Genomic DNA, 22,385 nt, shown 5'->3' on the forward strand with positions numbered 1-22,385 from the left:
CTACCTCACAGTGCTGCGGAAGTAGTGCGGGCCTGTGTGACTGACTGACCACCCTTAAGTGACAATAAACTACTTTTGGAAGACGAAGACGGGGATAGACACATTAGATAGATAGCTATATTTATTTATATATCTATTTTTTAGCGCTAATTAATCAAACTACAATGGCGTTTTGGAAGACGTTAGGTGTGAACACCACTTTTGCTACCCCTTAACTTCTCATTCGGGTAAGTTGTTGTTCTGTAACTAGTGTTAATGTATTGACGCTAGCTAGCTAATAGCTACTATAACTAGCTGTTTGATGTAAATGTATTGACACTAGCTAGCCAATAACTACTATAACTAGCTGTTTGATGTAAATGTGGCTAACAATCATATGTTTGACACCGCTCTACCGCCCTTCACCTTATCACACAACAAGCTAGCATTAGCACTAGCTAGCTTTTTGATATCGGCCCATATGAGAACTTGCCACCGTATTCATGGTCGCTTTCTCCCCATTTTTAGTAACATTCCCTGGAATTAAGTAGCTCCAAAACGGCAACGGTAGGCAAGAAGGATCCTTCCGGCTCAGCAGCGATGATGGAGTTAGCCGCGGTGAGTAAACCTTCCTTGGCCACAACATTAGGGATACTATATACTATATATCATACAGTACAACTCAATGTGACGTCATAGGAGTTGGAGCAAAATGCAATGCATGCTACTCAGATGTTGCAATTTACGATGGTGTTAGATAAGAGATGTCCGATAATGGCTTTTTTTTGCCGATATTCCGATATTGTCCAACTCTTAATTACCTATACCGATATCAACCGTTACCGATATGTACAGTCGTGGAATTAACACATTATTATGCCTAATTTTCTTGTGATGCCCCGCTGGATGCATTAAACCGGTGATCCCTAACCACCGGACCGCGGCCCGGTACCGGTCCACACAAGAAATAAAAAATAAAAAAAAAAATAAAAAAATATATATATATATATATATATGTATATATTTTATATGAAATCAACATTAAAAACACAAAATACACTTACAATTAGTGCACCAACCCAAAAAACCTCCCTCCCCTATTTACACTCATTCGCACAAAAGGGTTGTTTCTTTCTGTTGTTAATATTTCTGGTTCCTACGTTATATATCAATATAGATCAATACAGTCTGCAGGGATACAGTCCGTAAGCACGCATGATTGTATTTCTTTATGACAAAAACAAAAAAATACCCCCCCCCCGGTCCGTGGGACAAATTTTCAAGCGTTGACCGGTCCGCAGCTACAAAAAGGTTGGGGACCACTGCATTAAACAAGGTAACAAGGTTTTCCAAAAATAGATCAACTCAAGTTATAGATTGCACTGCCATATTTAGTATTGAAGTCACAAAGTGCATAATTTTTTTTAACATGACTGAAAACAGCAGCTCCCGGAAGAGTTAGTGCTGCAAGGGGTTCTGGGTATTTGTTCTGTTGTGTTTATGTTGTGTTACGGTGCGGATGTTCTCCCGAAATGTGTTTGTCATTCTAGTTTGGTGTGGGTTCACAGTGTGGCGCATATTTGTAACAGTGTTAAAGTTGTTTATACGGCCACCCTCAGTGTGACCTGTATGGCTGTTGATCAAGTATGCATTGCATTCACTTGTGTGTGTGTGTACAAGTCGCATATATTATGTGACTGGCCCGGCACCCTGTTTGTATTGAGGAAAAGTGGACGTGACGACATGTTGTAGACGACGCTAAAGGCAGTGTCTTTAAGGCACGCCCCCAATATTGTTGTCCGGGTGGAAATCGGGAGAATGGTTGCCCCGGGAGATTTTCGGGAGGGGCACTGAAATTCGGGAGTCTCCCGGGAAAATCGGGAGGGTTGGTAAGTATGTTGTTGGAGAACGGGTTCACACACTCGGAATTTTACTTGGTGCAATCGTGCAACATAAAACACATATACCACAGAATAGAATAGCATGAGCTGTAACTGAGCTATCAGATCTTGTTATTGTTCATGTGCCTGATGGCCAAGGGGAAAAAAACTGTGAGAAGAGTCAGCTTTGATCCGAACCACACGCCTCCTGGTCCTGGAGGAGAACAGGTCCTGGAGGGATGGGAGTTTGCAGCCAATAACTTTCTCAGCAGCATGTACGATGCGCTGCATTCGATTTTTGTCTCGGACTGTGGCGCCAGGACAAAGATAGAATGTTTTCTTCTTCCTGCGGGGGTCGTAACAGAAAATAATTGAAAAGCAATGAATGAGTTGGCCCTGTGATGAGGTGGCGACTTGTCCAGGGTCTACCATGCCTTCTGCCCGAATGCAGCTGAGATAGGCTCCAGCACCCCTCGCGCAATGTCACTGAGTTGCATTATGGTACACATACCACATATTTCCAATTTGTCATCACGACATCAAATCAAATCAAATCAACTTTATTTATAAAGCACATTTAAAATTTACCACAGGGGTAGCCAAAGTGCTGTACAATAGGCAAGATGTCCGAGAAGGAGTAGGAAGAAGTCATCCATCCATCCATCCATTTTCTACCGCTTGTCCTTTTCGGGGTCGCGGGGGGTGCTGGAGCCTATCTCAGCTGCATTCGGGCAGAAGGCAGGGTACACCCTGGACAAGTCGCCACCTCATCGCAGGGCCAACTCATTCATTGCTTTTCAATTATTTTCTGTTACGACCCCCCCCCAGGAAGAAGATAAATGATAAATGGGTTATACTTGTATAGCGCTTTTCTACCTTCAAGGTACTCAAAGCGCTTTGACAGTATTTCCACATTCACCCATTCACACACACATTCACACACTGATGGCGGGAGCTGCCATGCAAGGCGCTAACCAGCAGCCATCAGGAGCAAGGGTGAAGTGTCTTGCCCAAGGACACAACGGACGATTGCTGGCACGGCCACTCTACCAACTTCGCCACGCCGTCCCTAAAGAAAACATTTATCTTCGCCACAACAATAATTAGTATAATTTGTCTATAAAATGGTTATAAGTACCCCTCTGCATACCATTGTATCCATATTAACATGAAAGAAAACAAGGAAAGACCTATAGATCAACTTACAGCAAAAAGTAACAGTATTAGCATTTTTTAAGTCTGAACAGAACATATTTAAATTGCGTCAATTTACCTGAAATTCAAAATGAAAATTATACTTATTTACATTTAAAAAAAAAATGTTGATCGACTTTAACAACTTGATATTGAAAAATAAAATAAAATAACAATTGTAAAAATGATAATACATTGTAATGTAGAGGTGTCCAAACCAGAAGTGTCTTCGATTTGGCCCGTGAGATGTCCTGAGTTTAATAAGGAATCTGGCTGGCGGGTGTTATCCAATTAATTCTAATTATCTGACGATCTTATTGCTGCAATTTTGCTGCAGTCTTGTCGACATAATGAGTATTTCAGGTCGATGACCATTAATTGTGTTTAAAGTGAACACAGCACAGCCTTGACCTATATGACCCAATCCAGACAATTTCATGCCGCAAAAAAATGCAACCAACACAAAAAGTCAACACACATGGTCACAACCCGCTTACTGAACTCACCATAAAAAATAAAAATTACATCCATTCAAATCCCTTACAATGCTTGATGGGAAAAATGCATAACACTCTGATTGCTTACAAAAAATTAAAGAGGTCGTCACAGAAGTATATAAGGTAGGAGTCGAACTTTTACGTTGTCTCAATATCCAATTATATTAATCATATTTAAAAAAAAAAAAAAGATATACAGTATATATATATATATATATATATATATATATATATATATATATATATATAAAAATATATATATATATGTGTATATATATATATATATATATATCAGGGGTGTGGGAAAAAATCAATTCGAATCACGATTCTCACGTTGTGCGATTCAGAATCGATTTTCATTTTTTTTAAATCAATTTTTTTTTTTGTATTTATGTATTTTTTTAATTAATCAATCCAACAAAACAATACACAGCAATACCAAACAGCAATTGAGAGGAGACACAAACACGACACAGAACAAACCAAAAGTAGTGAAACAAAAATGAATATTATCAACAACCGTATCAATATTAGTAACAATTTCAACATAGCAGTGATTAAAAATCCCTCATTGACATTATCATTAGACATTTATTAAAAAAGAAAAGAAAAAAAGAACAATAGTGTCACAGTGGCTTACACTTGCATCGCATCTCATAAGCTTGACAACACACTGTGTCCAATATTTTCACAAAGATAAAATAAGTACCGGTAATATTTTTGGTTCATTTAATAGTTAAAACAAATTTACATTATTGCAATCAGTTGATAAAACATTGTCCTTTACAATTATAAAAGCTTTTTACAAAAATCTACTACTCTGCTTGCATGTCAGCAGACTGGGGTAGATCCTGCTGAAATCCTATGTATTGAATGAATAGAGAATCGTTTTGAATCGGGAAAATATCGTTTTTGAATCGAGAATCTCGTTGAATCGGGAAAAAAAAATCGATTTAGAATCGAATCGTGACCCCAAGAATTGATATTGAATCGAATTATGCAGCTCCCAAGTCAAAAAATTTGGACACCCCTGTTCGAATTGATTAGCAACATTAATTAACTCAGGGTACAATATATCAAACACTTTATTTAACCTACAAAACAAATATGAATAAAACAATTTGTGTTGATTTTTTTTTAATCAAAATGAGGAAGTCAGGATTAAAAGCTACAATGAGCACGTTTCGTAGTGCACAGCTTTTCGAAGCGGGGTTTGAAGCGTGATACTGCATGATACTGATAAAACATGTGTGCCCCCAAGGAATCACATTGTCCTCCGCCCCATTACTTAAAAAGAACTGGTTTAATTTATCCTACCCCTTTTCCATTTCATATCAATTTCTTACACGTGTTTGTTCACTTCCTGTGCTCAATTTGTAACACAATTGAATTAAGTAAATAATAAAGTTCTCATGAATAAATTATGCTTCCAAAAGACACACGCACCATTGTCGACATTGTTGTACACTTGACTAGGGCTGCAGCTATCGAATATTTTAGAGTATTCTATCGAATATCCTGATCGAGTAATCGAATAAATAATATTTAAGGTTTAATTATACATTTTAAGATGTCCCCTCAAGTATTGTGTTTGGCCTAATTGTCTTTTATTTCCTAAATGCCTGTTTTCATTATTGAAGGCTGACACGCACAGCTGAAATGCATCCGTGGTTGATTGTGCCAATTTGTGTGCGCTCACAGCCCAATTTGCTGTGTGGTGTGACCGCATAAACTAAGTTCTTGTCTCTCGTGCGTTTTTTGATGATTATTATACGGTGCCGTTTAAATGGTGGTTTCTCCACGCAAATCCTCTGAGCTGTTTTCAACCTGCCAACAATACATAAACGATATAAAAAGACAAACAACTTAATAATGACAACAACAGTTTTACATTTTAAGAATTCAATACAGTTAATTGCATTCATTGCATGCAAAATAGCAATCAATGTTAATTTTGCCATCATAACATGTTTGAGATGAAAACACACATATATAAAATTTGTTCAAAATTAATATTCCCTGAAAGAGGAAAAATAAAACTATATTCTTAGTATCAAAAATAAAACAAGAACAGTTTTCATTATCTCAAACATAAAAAGTGGATTAGGTAGTGCCTTTAATACTGCATTTGAAATGTGCAACTTCATATTCAGAACCAATATGGCTGACAGGAACTTGGCACACAAGTGCTACCACTGTGAACAAGGACTTGGAACTCTTACATTCTACAGAGACTATAGTGTGTGCAAGCTATCAAAGTAGCATGTGGTTGCATGACTTGAATAACTTTGCACGACTACTTTCGCGTGGTTACTAATGAAAGGCTAATTGAACACGACAGCTCAGATAGCCTTGTTAGTTTTCAACACCTTTTGGTGGCATTTGATGACTTCGCGGGAGTGCGAGTACACATCCTAGTTATCATAATGAATACCAATTATTTTACTAACACAACTTTTGCATTTACATTTGATAATACATACTCATACTTATACCTTGCCTCCGGACGTCCCTCAAATCGGATGCTTTCTCGACAGGTGCTACAGCATCGAACTTGTGCTATTGTGGTATGCGAGCTCCACTTTGCAATGTTTGCATAATACTGTGTTTTCCTTCGATTTTAGTGTGAAGTGTTCCAACACCTTAGACAACTTCTGTCATTTCTTAATTTCCTCGTTTTGATATGGCTCTTGTCCACTGCTTTCTGCGGCGTCTGCCATTTTGAGTTATGTTGGCGAGAAAGTTTTCTAAACTCAAGCGTATTTAAAAGACCAGTGTTGTGCAGTGCAGGGGGAGTATGACCTGTGACGTAAACACGTTGTGCAATACCTAAACAGTCCGTGCGAAACGTGAGCTTTGACTACTGTTTACTAAACGAGGCAAAATACTTAACGACGCCTCGAGGCAGCAACAATTCCTCGAATATATTTTGTAATCGAAGTACTCGAGTTACTCGAGGAATCGTTCCAGCTCTACACTTGACCGAAATATTTTGCAATATTATAGAGCAACTGTTTTACGTACCGAATATTAGCTAATGTCCCTCTATTAATACATTTGTTTGCAGTAAAAAGTAATTAAGAACTGCTACTGAGCCCTCTGTTTGTACTACTGCTTTACATATGAGTAGCTCATTAATTTGTGATAGTACAATTTGTTTTACATTTTATTAACAAAGCAACATTTTGACCCTGGAGCAGATTATATTTTTTAATTCCATATCGCAAAAACTGACATTCCATTGTAATTTTTCTCATCTGTTGCTAGACAAAGATACATTAAGGTGGCCCCTGAATTACTACATACTAGAGATGCGCGGTTTGCGGGCACAACCGCGGAGTCCGCGGATTATCCGCGGATCGGGCGGATGAAATTAAAGAAAATTAGATTTTATCCGCGGGTCGGGTCGGGTGGTTGAAATAAAAAAAAATTAGATTTTAAATAGATTCAGGCGCGTGGCAGTTAAACCAATTCGGAAATATATATACATAGTTAAATGTTGTTACCCATATACGAAAAACGAGCAGGCACCTGCAGCATATGCCACAACAGAAGAAAAAAAAGAAAAGAGATGGATACTTTTACGGAGCGGAGAAGGGACGCCTCGCCGGGGTCCGGGACCGAGGCCCCTTCCCCCGAGAGGGCCCCACCGGGAGCCGTAGCTGAGGCGATCCGCGAGAAGGGCCCGACGCACGTCCAGGGTCACCACCGCGCCCACCGCACCGACACCCCGCCTCGTCCGCCTTCGCCGCGGCCGGTGTCACGCGCAGCAGATAAGCAGCTTACCTGCCCGCCACCCCCGTGGCCGGGGGCTCGTAACAGGGGTCACTCCGCGCGCTCCGCCCGCGCAGCTTACCTGCCCGCCACCCCTGTTGCCGGGGGCGCGTAACAGGGGTCACTCCTCGCGCAGTGCGCTCACGAAAGGGGTGGGGCTCACCCTGGTTGATATAGACAGCAGCTAGGACGGTGGCCATGGAAGTTGGAACCCGCTAAGGAGTGTGTAACAACCCACCTGCCGAATCAACTAGCCCTGAAAATGGATGGCGCTGGAGCGTCGGGCCCATATACCCGGCCGTCGCCGGCAGCGAGACGCGCTTGGAGGTGCGCTCAGCGCGGCTCCCATATGATTGCGCACTGGTGTGCGTCTGGGTCGTGACAGCGTGGCACGCGAATGTCTGTGCTGCATTGGATCAGTCTCCTTTCTTTAACAGGCAAAAGCTTTATAACCTCACTAATGCCTTGCATCGTCTATATTAGATATATAACAACGGGCGGGTGCGGGCGGATGCGGTTCTGATCAAATGTTAGATCGGGTGGATTGCGGATGGTTGACGACTTTCTGATGCGGTTGCGGATGAAATAATTGCCTATCCGCGCATCTCTACTACATACATATATTTAAAGACCACCACACACACACAGATGCAAACTAACACGCACACACCCAGTCCATGACTCATGCCATTTGACAAAGATGCGGTGCAGCAGTTAGGGGTGGGAGAGTGAAAAAAGCGGATGTGTGAGTGTGTCTCCGCAAGATAAAGATAGAAGCTTGTAGAAAAACCTGGATTATAATCCTCTGCTTTGGCTGTGAAACTGTGTGGTGGGGGGAGACAGGATGTCAAGCCAACCAGAGAGGAGCATTTTTGGGTCTATGGGAGCCAGACACCAAAAGCGAGGGATGCTTTATTTTATTTTTTGCTTTATTTTTATCACGTGCACTTTAAATCACTAGCATTACTTGTTAGCATGATTTAAAAGCGGGGCAACATGCAGGAAACACAAGATCCTTCCAGACGAGGGCCAAGCATCTTGGGGAAGGTAGGAACTGTGTGCATACTAAATATGATTAGTGTCGTCATTACCGTGTATTTGACAGTACTGTATTTTTCTTTTTAGATAGCCTGTTTTAGGAATTTCATGTTGTGTGCGTGCGTGCGTGCGTGCGTGCGTGCGTGCGTGCGTGCGTGCGTGCGTGCGTGTGCGTGTGCGTGTGTGTGTGTGTGAAAGAGAGAGAGAACTGTCTGTGCAGATCTCCATCATCATGACCTCTGCTGTGTCGGCATGCTTTATTTACAAGGAGTCCAAATGTTGTTTTAATATGCTGTTTATTTTATCTCCATATCTTCCTTTCCCTCAATGCCCCTCTTTCATCTTTTCACCCGTCCTTTTGTGTTGGCTTTCTGTCCTCAGGCTCATCCAGCTCTCAAAGCCTTTATGTGCGGCTCCCTCAGCGGCACCTGCTCCACGCTGCTCTTCCAGCCGCTGGACCTGGTTAAGACGCGACTGCAGACCCTGCAGAACAACGCCAAGCCAGGGTTTGTGAATAGACGTCATCTCTTTGGCACACAGATGCTCGCCATGTCCTCCTGGCGCGAGCTGACAAAAGGGCACACGTGTTTGCAGGCAGTCTCGTGAGCCATAAAGCATCAGTAGCTTAAGGACGCATGGCCACATTTTAAACATGTCTCTTAGCTGTTTCGCCATGTTTGCACCATCTGATGTCATCCTTACCTTCCTATTTGCAGGTCACCAAAAGTGGGGATGCTTAGTGTTTTCGTCAACGTGATAAGGACAGAGAACGTTTTCAGCCTGTGGAAAGGAGTTTCACCGGTGAGTAACCCACCAAACAAATCTACTTCTAAGCAAGTCTTGAATATATTTTGTTGACGAAAACCACTGAATTCACGGCAGCTTTTACAGTAAGTTGTGGCAAAAGTTGTGATTCTTTTGAATTGACTGTATTTTTGTAAAGAATTTTGTCAATGTTGTTCTTTACATAACCTCAAAAAGCACAGGGTGTCAACAAAAATTGGACAACAAATACCGTATTTTCCGGTCTATAAAGCACACCGATATTTAAGCCGCACCCACCAAATTTTGGAAGAAAATAATATATGTACATACCGTATTTTTCGGAGTATAAGTCTCACCGGAGTATAAGTTGCACCTGCCGAAAATGCATAATAAAGAAGGAAAAAAACATTTATAAATCGCACTGGAGCTCGGCCAAACTATGAAAAAAACTGCCACTTATAGTCCGAAAAATACGGTATATTAGCCACACCAGACTATAAGTAAGTATAAATTATTTTAGTTATATTGTAAAACTTACAAACGTTGATTGGAGCGATGAATGAAGAATCCTTTCGAGCAGAAACGCTATGGACAAATATACTTTCTGTTCAAGGCACACAACAGGAAGTATATTGTCAACCCGCAGCACCTGCATTGAGCAAACTAATCCAAAAGATTGCGCCATAAAGCAAACAATAACACTACTTTTCAGTGTCTGTTGGCGTCAAAGTACTTTGTTGAATACAAAACATTATGGCCGTTACCAAAGACAAATCCATTTAAAAAAAGTAGCGGCTTATATTCCGGAAAATACAGTTCTGTGGAACCTCGATTTATGAGCCCGACTGTTGGCTAGCATTTGGATTACGAAGTTTTAGATCAATCCAAATATGCCTCCGTGTGCAAACCATGTGTCTTTGTACAAATGCATTGTTAATTTTGTGTCCCGCCTGCAGCCATTTTTTGCTGCAGTGCGCCGCATTTTTGGAAAGGCTGAGCCCTCCACGTCACTTGCTGCGCAATACATACAGTACACTAGGGTTGTACGGTTTACCGGTACTAATAAAGTACCGCGGTACCAATGAATTTAAAACGATACTATACTGCCTTTGAAAAATACCTGTACTTTTTTTCATTTGCATGCTGCCTTGTGGCGGTGATGTATAGAGCTGTGGTGCATGTGAGTGTCAAAACACACACACACACACACACAAAGCTCATATAAGCAAAAACAGCGTGGAGAAGAGAAATGGCAAAAAAAACTTAATTTCTACTGTTTAATAAAGAGCGTGTGTGAAGCGCAATATGGAGGTATTTCGGCTTCATAACTCCGGATAAAGGTGATGCTTTAAACACGGAAGCGCCGCGCTGCTTTAAAGTATGCCTCACCAAGGATGGCAATGAAGTAGTAAAATCTTAGTTCAAACGTAGGTAAACATTTAAATAACAATCATCCAGACCTGCACAAGGAGTTTAAAGGTAATGTAGTTAACTAGCTGCCCTGCTGTGCACATACAGATACGTAGACGCTCACACAGCTGGCTTGTTGCCAATTATATAGCGCAGTCCAAACCACCCACGTAGCGTAAACTAAAGCAAGTGAAATGACTGAATTTTGTTAACAATGTGTTTTACCTGCTACATGTATTATCTGTGTATTTTTAGCCATAGTATTGTTTTTAGTATTTACTAATGATTGTATTTGTCTTGCACAGACCAACAGTGGCAACCATAAATTATGAAGCATTTAATACGATGTCAATAAAGCTTTCTATTCTATGCTAACCTAACCCTAGATTATGGCAAGGTATATGTAATATATCCATCCATCCATTTTCTACCACTAGACAACTGTAAATTATTTTATGAGTGCAATAAGAAAAGACAAGTGTTTTTTTAATTTTTATTTTAATCTTCTAAAATTATTCTTTGAGTGCAATAAGAAACATGTTTAATGTATTGTAAGATTTTTCGTTAAAATTAAGCCAAAAATGACATATGTATGTGGTGCCCTTTATTTTGAAAAGTATCGAAATACATTTTGGTACCGGTACCAAAATATTGTATTTAGACAACCCTACAGTACACTACTAACCCCTTAACCAAAGGGGTTGATCTATCACCCCCTTATGTATGTTTGATATACAGTACTGTATAAAACTATATATTGTGTTGAAAGTGTACAAACCTTCACTAAAATATGGACTTTTGTTGAGGCTGGAACACATTATTCATATTACCTTATACAGAAATGTGATTCACTATACAAACTTTTCGCTTTACAAACCCTGTTCAAGAACCACCATTCGTAAATCAAAGTTCCACTGTACTGTTATTTATGATTTACTTGTTTTGTACCGCATAGATTTAAAAATAGACACCAAATGGGAATAAAAGCACTTACTCAGAGCTAACTGTCAAAATAATGTACTTTAATTATGACCAAAAGTGGATAGTAACGCGCTTAATTTCAAATCAAATCAAACCTTGTTTATAAAGTGAAGTGTGAAGTGAATTACATTTATATAGCGCTTTTTCTCAAGTGACTCAAAGCGCTTTACATTGTGAAACCCAATATCTAAGTTACATTTAAACCAGTGTGGGTGACACTGGGAGCAGGTGGGTAAAGTGTCTTGCCCAAGGACACAACGGAAAAGCACTTTACATACACAGGCAAGTGGCAAACACATAGTGCTGTAAAAAAAAAATGATAGAAGAAAAGAAGAAAACATACACACACATTCATGATTTTTTATAGACTGTATTGGTTTAAAATTGTGTAATTTTGGTAAAAGTTTCTCCCTCTGGTCTTCAGGCCCTACAACTAAAACCTATGTTTTGTCCTGGTTGAGCTGTAGGAAATTCACTGCCATCCATGACTTAATTTACTCCTTTACATTTATCTCAGTAACTTTTTGGATAAATGGTACTTGTCAGAGTAGTTTTACTTTTACTTGGGTATTTTTGTGAAGGAGAAATGCTACTTTTACTGCGTTAAATTCAGTTTCATTCGATTGCTACGGTATTACGTTACTATCAAACAAAGCCTGGCAGTCACATGTAAAAAGTGACACATTTTACAGTGCATCTGGAAAGTGTTCACAGCGCTTACATTTTTCAACATTTTGTTTTGTTACAACTTTATTTCAAAATAAAACAAATTCAGTTTTGTCTTAAAAAATTATACATTCAGTACCAAATAATAACAACGTGAAGTTTTTTTTTTAATTGGAAAATTTATTTAAAAAAAAATCACATGTCCATAAGTAGTCACAGCTTTTCCTCAATCCTTTGTTGCACTTTTGGCAACAATTACAGCCTTAAGCTTTTTTGAATACGATGCCACAATTGGCATACCTGTCTTTGAGAAGTTTCGTCCATTCGTTTTTACAGCACCTATGAAACTCCATCAGATTGGATAGGAAGCCTTGGTTTTCATCCAGGATGTCTCTGTACATGGGGGGGCGTGTTGCGTTGCCAGGGGCGCCACGCTTTAAACCCGGCTTTGAAATGCTGTGCACTACAAAACATACTCATTATAGTCATTAATCCTGATTTCCTCATTTTTATTTATTAAAAAAAAAACAGCACAAAATGTAGCATTATTTTTTGTTTTGTAGTTTGAAGTCTTTAATATATTCTGCCCCTGAGTTAAAATTGCTGATCAATTTGATTATATTATAATTTATTGAGTCTATTTAATTTTATTTTTTAGTATCAAATAGTTAAAGTCAGTAAAAATATTTGTAGTTCAAAAGATACATTTTTTTTTTAAATTTCAGGCAGATATTTGCACTTTAAATGTTTTCTGTTACTGATAGGATAGGAGTGGGGGTGGGGCGCAAAATGTAATAGAAAATCATTGAGAAGCACTGTTTTATAGTAACTCTACTCTTATGTCAGTAAAAATTTTGGCTACTCCACCTAATATCTGTTTTACTTTAAAACAGATATTTCTAATTATTAGAAAAGATTCATCAAGATGATATCTTCTTCTTCAATTTTGGCAAACATGTTTATTCAAATAGTTGACGAATGTGTAATTCACCCCAAAAAGAAAAGCACCTACCGGTACATCTGAAATGTAATTCCATCCACATGACTATTGTAATGTAAGAACATCCAGCAGATGCCTTGTGGCATACATTATTGTTGTAACTGCATTTCTTTAATTAGCTCTCTTTGTCTTTGGCAATGTTTCCACATTTCAGAATGCAGCCATTAGCATCCATGCATAATTCTAATCAGCCAAGTCAAACAAGCACAAATGACAGCATGAGCCTTGATGGCATCCCCATGATGATGATGATGATGATGATTGTGGTTATGTCGTCTCTGGCAGTCATTTGTTCGCTGCATCCCCGGGGTGGGCATCTACTTCAGCACCTTCTACTCCCTCAAGCAGCACTTCTTCCTGGATCGGGCGCCCAACGCCTGGGAGGCCGTGTTACTGGGTGCCAGCGCCCGATCTGTGGCCGGCGTCTCCATGCTGCCATTCACCGTCATCAAAACGCGTTTTGAGGTAAAGCTCAAACTGTGCTGTGCAATTTGATCAGGAAGCTCTCAGTTCGTGTTGACTTGTTCACTGGGCATTCACTGACATGATTTAGTAGATGCCGCTGTGCTTATATACGTATCAGATTCATGTAGAGGACAACTATATGAGAGGCACCATGTTTGGTAGCAAGGACGTGTGCAGCTGTGTCTGGAAGCATGTAATCGAGTTGTTCTGGCGTTAGTTTTCCTGACGAAATAAACCAAAATAGTACGTGTAAATATAATTCTAAATATACTCCAGCTCATAAACTTACAAAAAAACATGCTTTTATTTTGTCAAAGCAGCACATATTGTATAATATTTTGGGGCAATTTTGCAGTCGTTTTTGATGCATTTCTTTTCCATATTCATGCAGTGTTTAGTGACCGGCGGCTCTCTAACACGCCCCCGCCGGCAAAATGTACGTCAGAAAAAACACAACAAGCAAAAATAAACGTACTACCCTCATTTTGCGAAAATCTTCATTAGTTTTGGACGAACAATTACAGAGAGATTATGACTTTTCTGTGACTTTGTCAACTGGCGTCTACCTCCAATGTAGTGTTTGTAATCACTGTGCTATATATGCCTGTGCTTTTACTTTTGCTCTTTTGAATATTTTTCATAGGTTTTGCTGTGGCGAGTCATGGCCTTCTGATTTCATAATCACCATGTTAACTTGAATACTGAACTAATACTGCAATATTTATTAGTTTAGTTTGGATTATTAGTGACACTTGCAGAAAAGGTGCAATTTTGAATCAAAGTTTTGTCAGGCAAAGGGTATTAATTCACTGTGACTGAGAGTGCGATATACCACATTTCCCATGTGCATGTATGCTTGCTTACCTCGCACAAGAAACTGTTGTTACTGGCTCTCCAGCCTTCCCGGCGAACCTTCACTTCCCATATTTTCCTCCTTTCTTGGGTGCGGGGAAACGTATGCAATTGCTTCTTGCTTTTTTTGCAAGTTGCACATCTCCATGCTGCACAACAAGGCATGTTTACATGGCAAACACTCTTCAATTAAAAGAAATGTACAATGAGGAAGTGCAGTGTTGCTTAGCTGCGGCTTAAAACTGGTACATAACATGGCGCCCTGTAGACATGTGAGTGCCTTAATTGACCGATTAACCGGGTTGTCCATACTCTGTCTATACACGACTCTGATACATATTGAATAAAGTGAAATGGTTAATAATGCTATTGCTGTTCCAGAGTGGCTATTACAACTACGTGAGCGTGGCTGGAGCTCTGAAGAGCGTGTACGAGACGGAGGGATTGAGAGCGCTGTTCTCTGGCCTCACCGCTACTCTGCTCCGAGACGCCCCCTTCTCTGGGATCTATGTCATGTTCTACAGCCAGGCCAAGAAAACGCTGCCTCCAGGTCCAAACCACTGCTATTTTATCATCTTAATAAAGTAAAAGCTAATCCTCTTAACGTTTTCTGTGTTTTTAAATCAGAGGTGACGTCGTCATTCTACGTCCCCCTGGTGAACTTCAGCTGTGGTGTGGTGGCAGGCGTCATGGCGTCACTGGTCACGCAGCCTGCAGATGTGGTGAAGACCCACATTCAAGTCAGCCCATCACACTGGAGCACGCTGGATGCAATTAATTACGTGTACAAGGTGAGTGCCATCTCTTCACCGCAGTAGCATTAAGGAAACCGGCATGTCGGACATTCTGGATCTCTGACTAGTAGGGGTGCAAAAATTCTTATTCCTTATTGTGTGTGTGTGTGTGTGTGTGTGTGTGTGTGTGTGTGTGTGTGTGTGTGTGTTTATACAGTGATACAGTGGGGCAAAAAAGTATTTAGTCAGCCACCAATTGTGCAAGTTCTCCGACTTAAAAAAATGAGAGAGGCCTGTAATTTTCATCATATGTACACTCCCACGGCCCTGCGATGAGGTGGCGACTTGTCCAGGGTCACACAGGGGGACCTAGTGAATGACCTGCAGAGAGCTAGGACCAAAGTAGCAAAGGCTCCCATCAGTAGCACACTACGCCGCCAGGGCCTCAAATCCTGCAGTACCAGACATGTCCAGGCCTGACTGAAGTTTGCTAGAGAGCATTTGGATGATCCAGAAGAGTAATAGGAGAATGTCATATGGTCAGATGAAACCAAAATAGAACTTTTTAGTAAAAACTCAACTTGTCGTGTTTGGAGGAGAAGGAATGCTGCGTTGCATCCAAAGAACACCATACCTACTGTGAAGCATGGGGGTGGTGGAAACATCATGTTTTTCTGCAAAGGGACCAGGACGACTGATCTGTGAAAAGGAAAGAATGAATGGGGCCATGTATCGTGAGATTTTGAGTGAAAACCTACAATAATGTAATAAATAGACTACAATACAATAAAAGACACTACAAGAATGAGATTACAAACATTTAAACCAGGCTTGAATGCCGATAAAAGGACACTTGCTACATTAAAAAACCCAGAATAAAAACGATAATCAAGGGATAAATGTACCGTTTTAATTATAACTTAAAATCTGTTGTGACACTTTAGTGCAGACTGTAATGCAACAAAAGGGGTATCTTCTTCAGCTTTGGCAAACATATTTATTGAAATTGGTGATAAAAGGAAAGAGAAAAGACCTAAACCTCAAAAACCCAAAACCAGTGAAGTTGGCACGTTGTGTAAATCGTAAATAAAAACAGAATATAGGGATGTCCGATAATGGCTTTTTGCCGATGTCCGATATATTTATTATATTTATATTTATTTTTTGAAAATATTAGCTTATTTGGAATTTGATGCCTGCAACATGTTACAAAAAAGCTGGCACACGTGTCAAAAAAGACTGAGAAAGTTGAGGAATGCTCATCAAACACTTACTTAGACCATCCCACAGGTGAACCGGCTAATTGGGAACAGGTGGGTACCATGATTGGGTATAAAAGCAGCTTCCATGAAATGCTCAGTCATTCACAAATAAGGATGGGGTGAGGGTCACCACATTGTGAAGAAATGCGTGAGCAAATTGTCAAACAGTTTAAGAACAACATTTGTCAACGAGCTCTTGCAAGGAATTTAGGGATTTCACCATCTACGGTCCGTAATATCATCAAAAGGGTCAGAGAATATGGAGAATTCACTTCACGCAAGCGGCAAGGCCGTGACCTTCAATCTCTGAGGCGGTACTGCATTAAAAACCGACATCAGTGTGTAAAGGATATCACCACACGGGCTCAGGAACACTTCCGAAAACCACTGTCAGTAACTACAGTTCGTCGCTACATCTGTAAGTGCAAGTTAAATCTCTACTATGCAAAGCGAAAGCCATTTATCAACAACACCCAGAAACGTCCCCGGCTTCACTGGGCCCGTGCTCATCTAAGATGGACTGATGCAAAATGGAAAGGTGTTCTGTGGTCTGACGAGTCCACATTTCAAATTGTTTTTGGAAACTATGGACGTCGTGTCCTCCGGAACAAAGAGGAAAACCACCCGAACTGCTATAGGCGCAAATTTCAAAAGCCTGCATCTGTTATGGTATGGGGATGTATTAGTGCTCAAGGCATGGGTAACGTACACATCTGTGAAGGCACCATTAATGCTGAAAGGTACATACAGGTTTTGGAGCAACATATGTTGCCATCCAAGCAACGTCTTTTTCATGGACGCCCCTGCTTATTTCAGCAAGACAATGCCAAGCCACATTCTGCACGTGTTACAACAGCATGGCTTCGTGGTAAAAGAGTGCAGGTACTAGACTTGCCTGCCTGTAGTCCAGACCTGTCTACTATTGAAAATGTGTGGCGCATTATGAAGCCTAAAATACCACAAAAGAGACCCCCGGACTGTTGAACAACTTAAGCTGTACATCAAGCAAGAATGGGAAGGAATTCCACCTGAAAATCTTCAAAAATTGACATTGTCCATGGATACAACTCAGTTATAAGCAGAGAAAGAATAATCAACATGGATGACAAAAGGATTAAAAAATGCTTGTAAGAAGAAAAATACACTATATAGGAAATTTATAGCACAAAGAACTACAGAGGCAGAAATTAAGTACAAAAAGTATAGAAACAAGTTAACATACATACTACGATCATGTAGAAAATAATATTACAGTGAATTATTGGACAGGAACAAAAATAATATGAGCGCAACATGGGGCATCCTCAATAGCATTATTAAAAATGGCACTAAGAGGGACTACCCTCAATACTTCTTAGACGGAAATAAAAAAAAATGACAACATAAAGGAAGTAGTTGAAAGCTTCAATAATTATTTTGTAAATATTGGACCAAAATTGGAAGAAAGGATTCCAGACCCAGTTTCAATTGAGGACTATAATGATACCATAGAGCGAAATCCCAACTCCATGTTCCTCAGTAATGTGACACAGGAGGAAATAGTTACAATCGTGAAAAAATGTAAATCTAAGACTTCAACTGATTGTAACGGAATTGATATGGAAACGATAAAAAAGGTTATTGAAGAGATCTCAGGACCATTAATGTATATTAGTAACCTATCATTTCAAACAGGTACATTTCCAAACAAAATGAAAATAGCTAAAGTTGCACCAATTTACAAGACTGGCGACAAACATCAATTTACAAACTATAGACCTGTTTCTTTACTTCCACAATTTTCTAAAATCATTGAAAAACTGCTCAATAACAGATTAGAGAGTTTCATAAATAAAATTAGAATACTTGAAGAGAACCAATATGGATATAGAGCTAATGTTTCAACTTCGATGGCTTTAATTGAAATTACATAAGAAATTACCAATGCAATAGATAGTAAAAAATGTGCGGCAGCAGTTTTTATGGATCTAACTAAAGCATTTGACACAATTAATCACAATATTTTAATCAAAAAACTAGAATGATATGGCATCAGAGGGATAGTCTTAAACTGGATAAGAAGTTATCTAATGAACAGGAAACAATACGTGAAGCTAGGCGAACACACGTCTACAACGCTAAATATATCCTGTGGTGTACCTCAGGGATCAATACTAGGACCTAAATTATTCAATCTATATATAAATGACATTTGTAAAGTTACAAAAGATTTAAAGTTAGTATTATTTGCAGATGATACAACAGCATTTTGTTCAGGAGAGAACACACAGAAGATACTACAAATAATAACAGAAGAAATTAACAAATCAAAAAGATGGTTTGACAAAAACAGACTATCGTTGAATCTCAGTAAAACTAAAATAATGCTATTTGGTAACAGTAGAAGAGAAAGTCAAACACAAATACAAATAGACGGAATAGAAATTGAAAGAGTAAATGAAACCAAATTTCTAGGTATAATGATTGATGATAAATTGAACTGGAAATCTCACGTAAAAAATATACAACATAAAGTAGCAAGAAACACGTCAATAATGAATAAAGCAAAACATGTTCTAGACAAAAAATCACTTCATATTCTCTACTGCTCACTAGTGTTACCATATCTGAGTTACTGTGTAGAAATATGGGGAAATAATTACAAAAGTACACTTCATTCATTAACGGTGTTACAAAAAAGATCAGTTAGAATAATACATAATGTTAGATATAGAGAACATACAAATCCTTTATTTATTGAATCAAAGATACTGAAATTTCACGACATAGTGAATTTGCAAACAGCTAAAATTATACACAAAGCAAACTATAACCTGCTACCCAAGAATATACAACAATTATTCTCAAAAAAAAAGGAGAAATATAATCTTAGAGAGAAATGTAATTTAAAACATTTGTACGCACGTACAACACTTAAGACCTTCAGTATATCAGTATGTGGAATTAAATTATGGAATGGATTAAGCAAAGCAATCAAACAATGTACTAATATGATCCACTTCAAGAAACTCTTCAAACTTAAAGTGTTTACAAAGTACAAAGAAGAAGAACCATGATAAACATTCTGAATTTATTTATTTCATCCATTCTTTCACTCTCAAAATAATCTTACTTATCTCATCATATGAAATGTAACTTACTTCACCAATTATTATTTATTTATTTATTTTTATTGTGATTACTTATGGAGTATATTGTGAATAAATTGAGAACAGGAAGTGAACAAAGGTTTTAGCAACTGTTATGTAAAAGAAAAGGGGTAGGATTAAATAAGCTCTGCTTCTTCCTACTCCTTTTCGAACATGTTGAAAAGAGAAACTGGAGATTGTGCTGTATCATGTTGTATGCTTGCATGTTCGAAATAAACTCAAACTCAACTCAACAACTGATAAACATTTTTTTTGGCAAATAATCATTAACTTTAGAATTTGATGCCAGCAACACATGACAAAGAAGTTGGGAAAGGTGGCAATAAATACTGATAAAGTTGAGGAATGCTCATCAAACACTTATTTGGAACATCCCACAGGTGAACAGGCAAATTGGGAACAGGTGGGTGCCATGATTGTGTATAAAAGTAGATTCCATGAAATGCTCAGTCATTCACAAACAAGGACCGGGCGAGGTTCATCACTTTGTCAACAAATGCGTGAGCAAATTGTTGAACAGTTTTTAAGAAAAACCTTTCTCAACCAGCTATTGCAAGCAATTTAGGGATTTCACCATCTACGGTCCGTAATATCATCAAAGGGTTCAGAGAATCTGGAGAAATCACTGCACGTAAGCAGCTAAGCCCGTGACCTTCGATCCCTCAGGCTGTACTGCATCAACAAGCGACATCAGTGTGTAAAGGATATCACCACATGGGCTCAGGAACACTTCAGAAACCCACTGTCAGTAACTACAGTTGGTCGCTACATCTGTAAGTGCAAGTTAAAACTCTCCTATGCAAGGCGAAAACCGTTGATCAACAACACCCAGAAACGCCGTCTGCTTCGCTGGGCCTGAGCTCATCTAAGATGGACTGATATAAAGTGGAAAAGTGTTCTATGGTCTGACGAGTCCACATTTCAAATTGTTTTTGGAAACTGTTGACGTCGTGTCCTCCGGACCAAAGAGGAAAAGAACCATCCGGATTGTTATAGGCGCAAAGTTGAAAAGCCAGCGTCTGTGATGGTATGGGGGTGTATTAGTGCCCAAGACATGGGTAACTTACACATCTGTGAAGGCGCCATTAATGCTAAAAGGTACATACAGGTTTTGGAGCAACATATGTTGCCATCCAAGCAATGTTACCATGGATGCCCCTGCTTATTTCAGCAAGACAATGCCAAGCCACGTGTTACTCAACGTGGCTTCATAGTAAAAGAGTGCGGGTACTAGACTGGCCTGCCTGTAGTCCAGTCCTGTCTCCCATTGAAAATGTGTGGCGCATTATGAAGCCTAAAATACCACAACGGAGACCCCCGGACTGTTGAACAACTTAAGCTGTACATCAAGCAAGAATAGGAAATAATTCCACCTGAGAAGCTTAAAAAATGTGTCTCCTCAGTTCCCAAACGTTTACTGAGTGTTGTTAAACTGGAAAGGCCATATAACACAGTGGTGAACATGCCCTTTCCCAACTACTTTGGCACGTGTTACAGCCATGAAATTCTAAGTTAATTATTATTTGCAAAAATAAAATAAAGTTTATGAGTTTGAACATCAAATATCTTGTCTTTGTAGTGCATTCAATTGAATATGGGTTGAAAAGGATTTGCAAATCATTGTATTCAGTTTATATTTACATCTAACACAATTTCCCAACTCATATCGAAACGGGGTTTGTAGTGTATACTGACAAATAGTGTTTTATTTGTTATTTCCCAGGTTTCTCAAGTGGACCATGTGTTAGTGTACGTTTAAGCAACACATTTGTTATCATCTGTTTTGTTTTTCCCCCTCCCAGGAGCACGGCTTGGCCGGGTTTTTTCGCGGCGCTGTACCTCGGTCTCTGCGGCGTACTCTGATGGCCGCCATGGCCTGGACTGTCTACGAGCAGCTGATGGCTCGAATGGGCCTCAAATCCTAAAGATTCTGATATATTTTGACAATTTTCTAATGGAAGGAGTGTGTGTATGAGTGTGTAAGTGTATAAATGCTAATTTATTTGTTGGTAAAAATGTAAATTTGTAGATGTGTTCTTTCAGGATATTGAGGCAACAAAAGACTGTCATGCTGTGAACTTCTTGCTATTCTTGACTCCTGACTGAATTTTATTGAAGGTCAGAATTTGACATGCACATGACCCCCGCCCCCTCCAAAAACCAAAACATTACACTGCATTATGCCATATATCTTAAACTTGCACAAGACTTAGCAGTAGTTTGTACTTCCCAGTAAACCTTCACAAATATACAGGTTATTCAGTTTTAGCCTCAGACAATCAAAAACACACATTGATGCATTATGGGGGAAATACCTTTGCTCAAAGATCCCAATATAGCCTTTATTGCCCTATGCTACACTTTAAAATGTTCCAATATGACCGTTTACAATAGTAAACCCCATGCTCTGATTAACTAGGAACAAATTAAAGCATGCCGTGGCATCTCTTGATTATTTTGATATTTAAATAAAGCCTATCTTTTTAGGGACTTGTAGCAGGTATTTTCTAAACAGGGTGTAAGGCCTCAGAGTTGACTTAATGAACCTGTTATTCTATTTGCAGGACAATAAACTGGCAAGAGAAGAATTTGCTTAACATGTTCTCCGGTCTTGTGCGCACACTTGCTAGTTCAAGCATCTGAAGGCACTTTGCTGTACATATGTATTATTGTTGACGATAAGAGAGAAATATATTATTACCATTTTCAAGTGTCTGTGCAAACACTGCCAAATAGATT

General features: G+C 39.2%; 1 protein-coding gene across 2 annotated transcripts; it reads left to right on the plus strand.

Moving 5' to 3' along the window:
• Positions 1 to 21,674, plus strand: LOC133621696 (mitochondrial glycine transporter B-like). Of its 2 annotated transcripts, XM_061983967.1 has the most exons (8): positions 1 to 227; positions 508 to 597; positions 8,744 to 8,868; positions 9,079 to 9,163; positions 13,470 to 13,649; positions 14,883 to 15,051; positions 15,129 to 15,292; positions 21,449 to 21,674. In XM_061983967.1, the coding sequence occupies exons 2-8, from the start codon at positions 580 to 582 to the stop codon at positions 21,569 to 21,571; spliced, it is 864 nt and encodes a 287-aa protein (XP_061839951.1). In that variant the 5' UTR covers positions 1 to 227; positions 508 to 579; the 3' UTR covers positions 21,572 to 21,674. The 2 variants fall into 2 exon arrangements, with proteins under 2 accessions (XP_061839951.1, XP_061839950.1); XM_061983966.2 differs by lacking the exons at positions 1 to 227; positions 508 to 597 and adding an exon at positions 7,948 to 8,371.
• Positions 21,675 to 22,385: the final 711 nt, after the last annotated feature.

Source organism: Nerophis lumbriciformis, linkage group LG25 (assembly GCF_033978685.3).
Source record: "Nerophis lumbriciformis linkage group LG25, RoL_Nlum_v2.1, whole genome shotgun sequence".
NCBI classification, from domain to species: Eukaryota; Metazoa; Chordata; class Actinopteri; order Syngnathiformes; family Syngnathidae; genus Nerophis; species Nerophis lumbriciformis.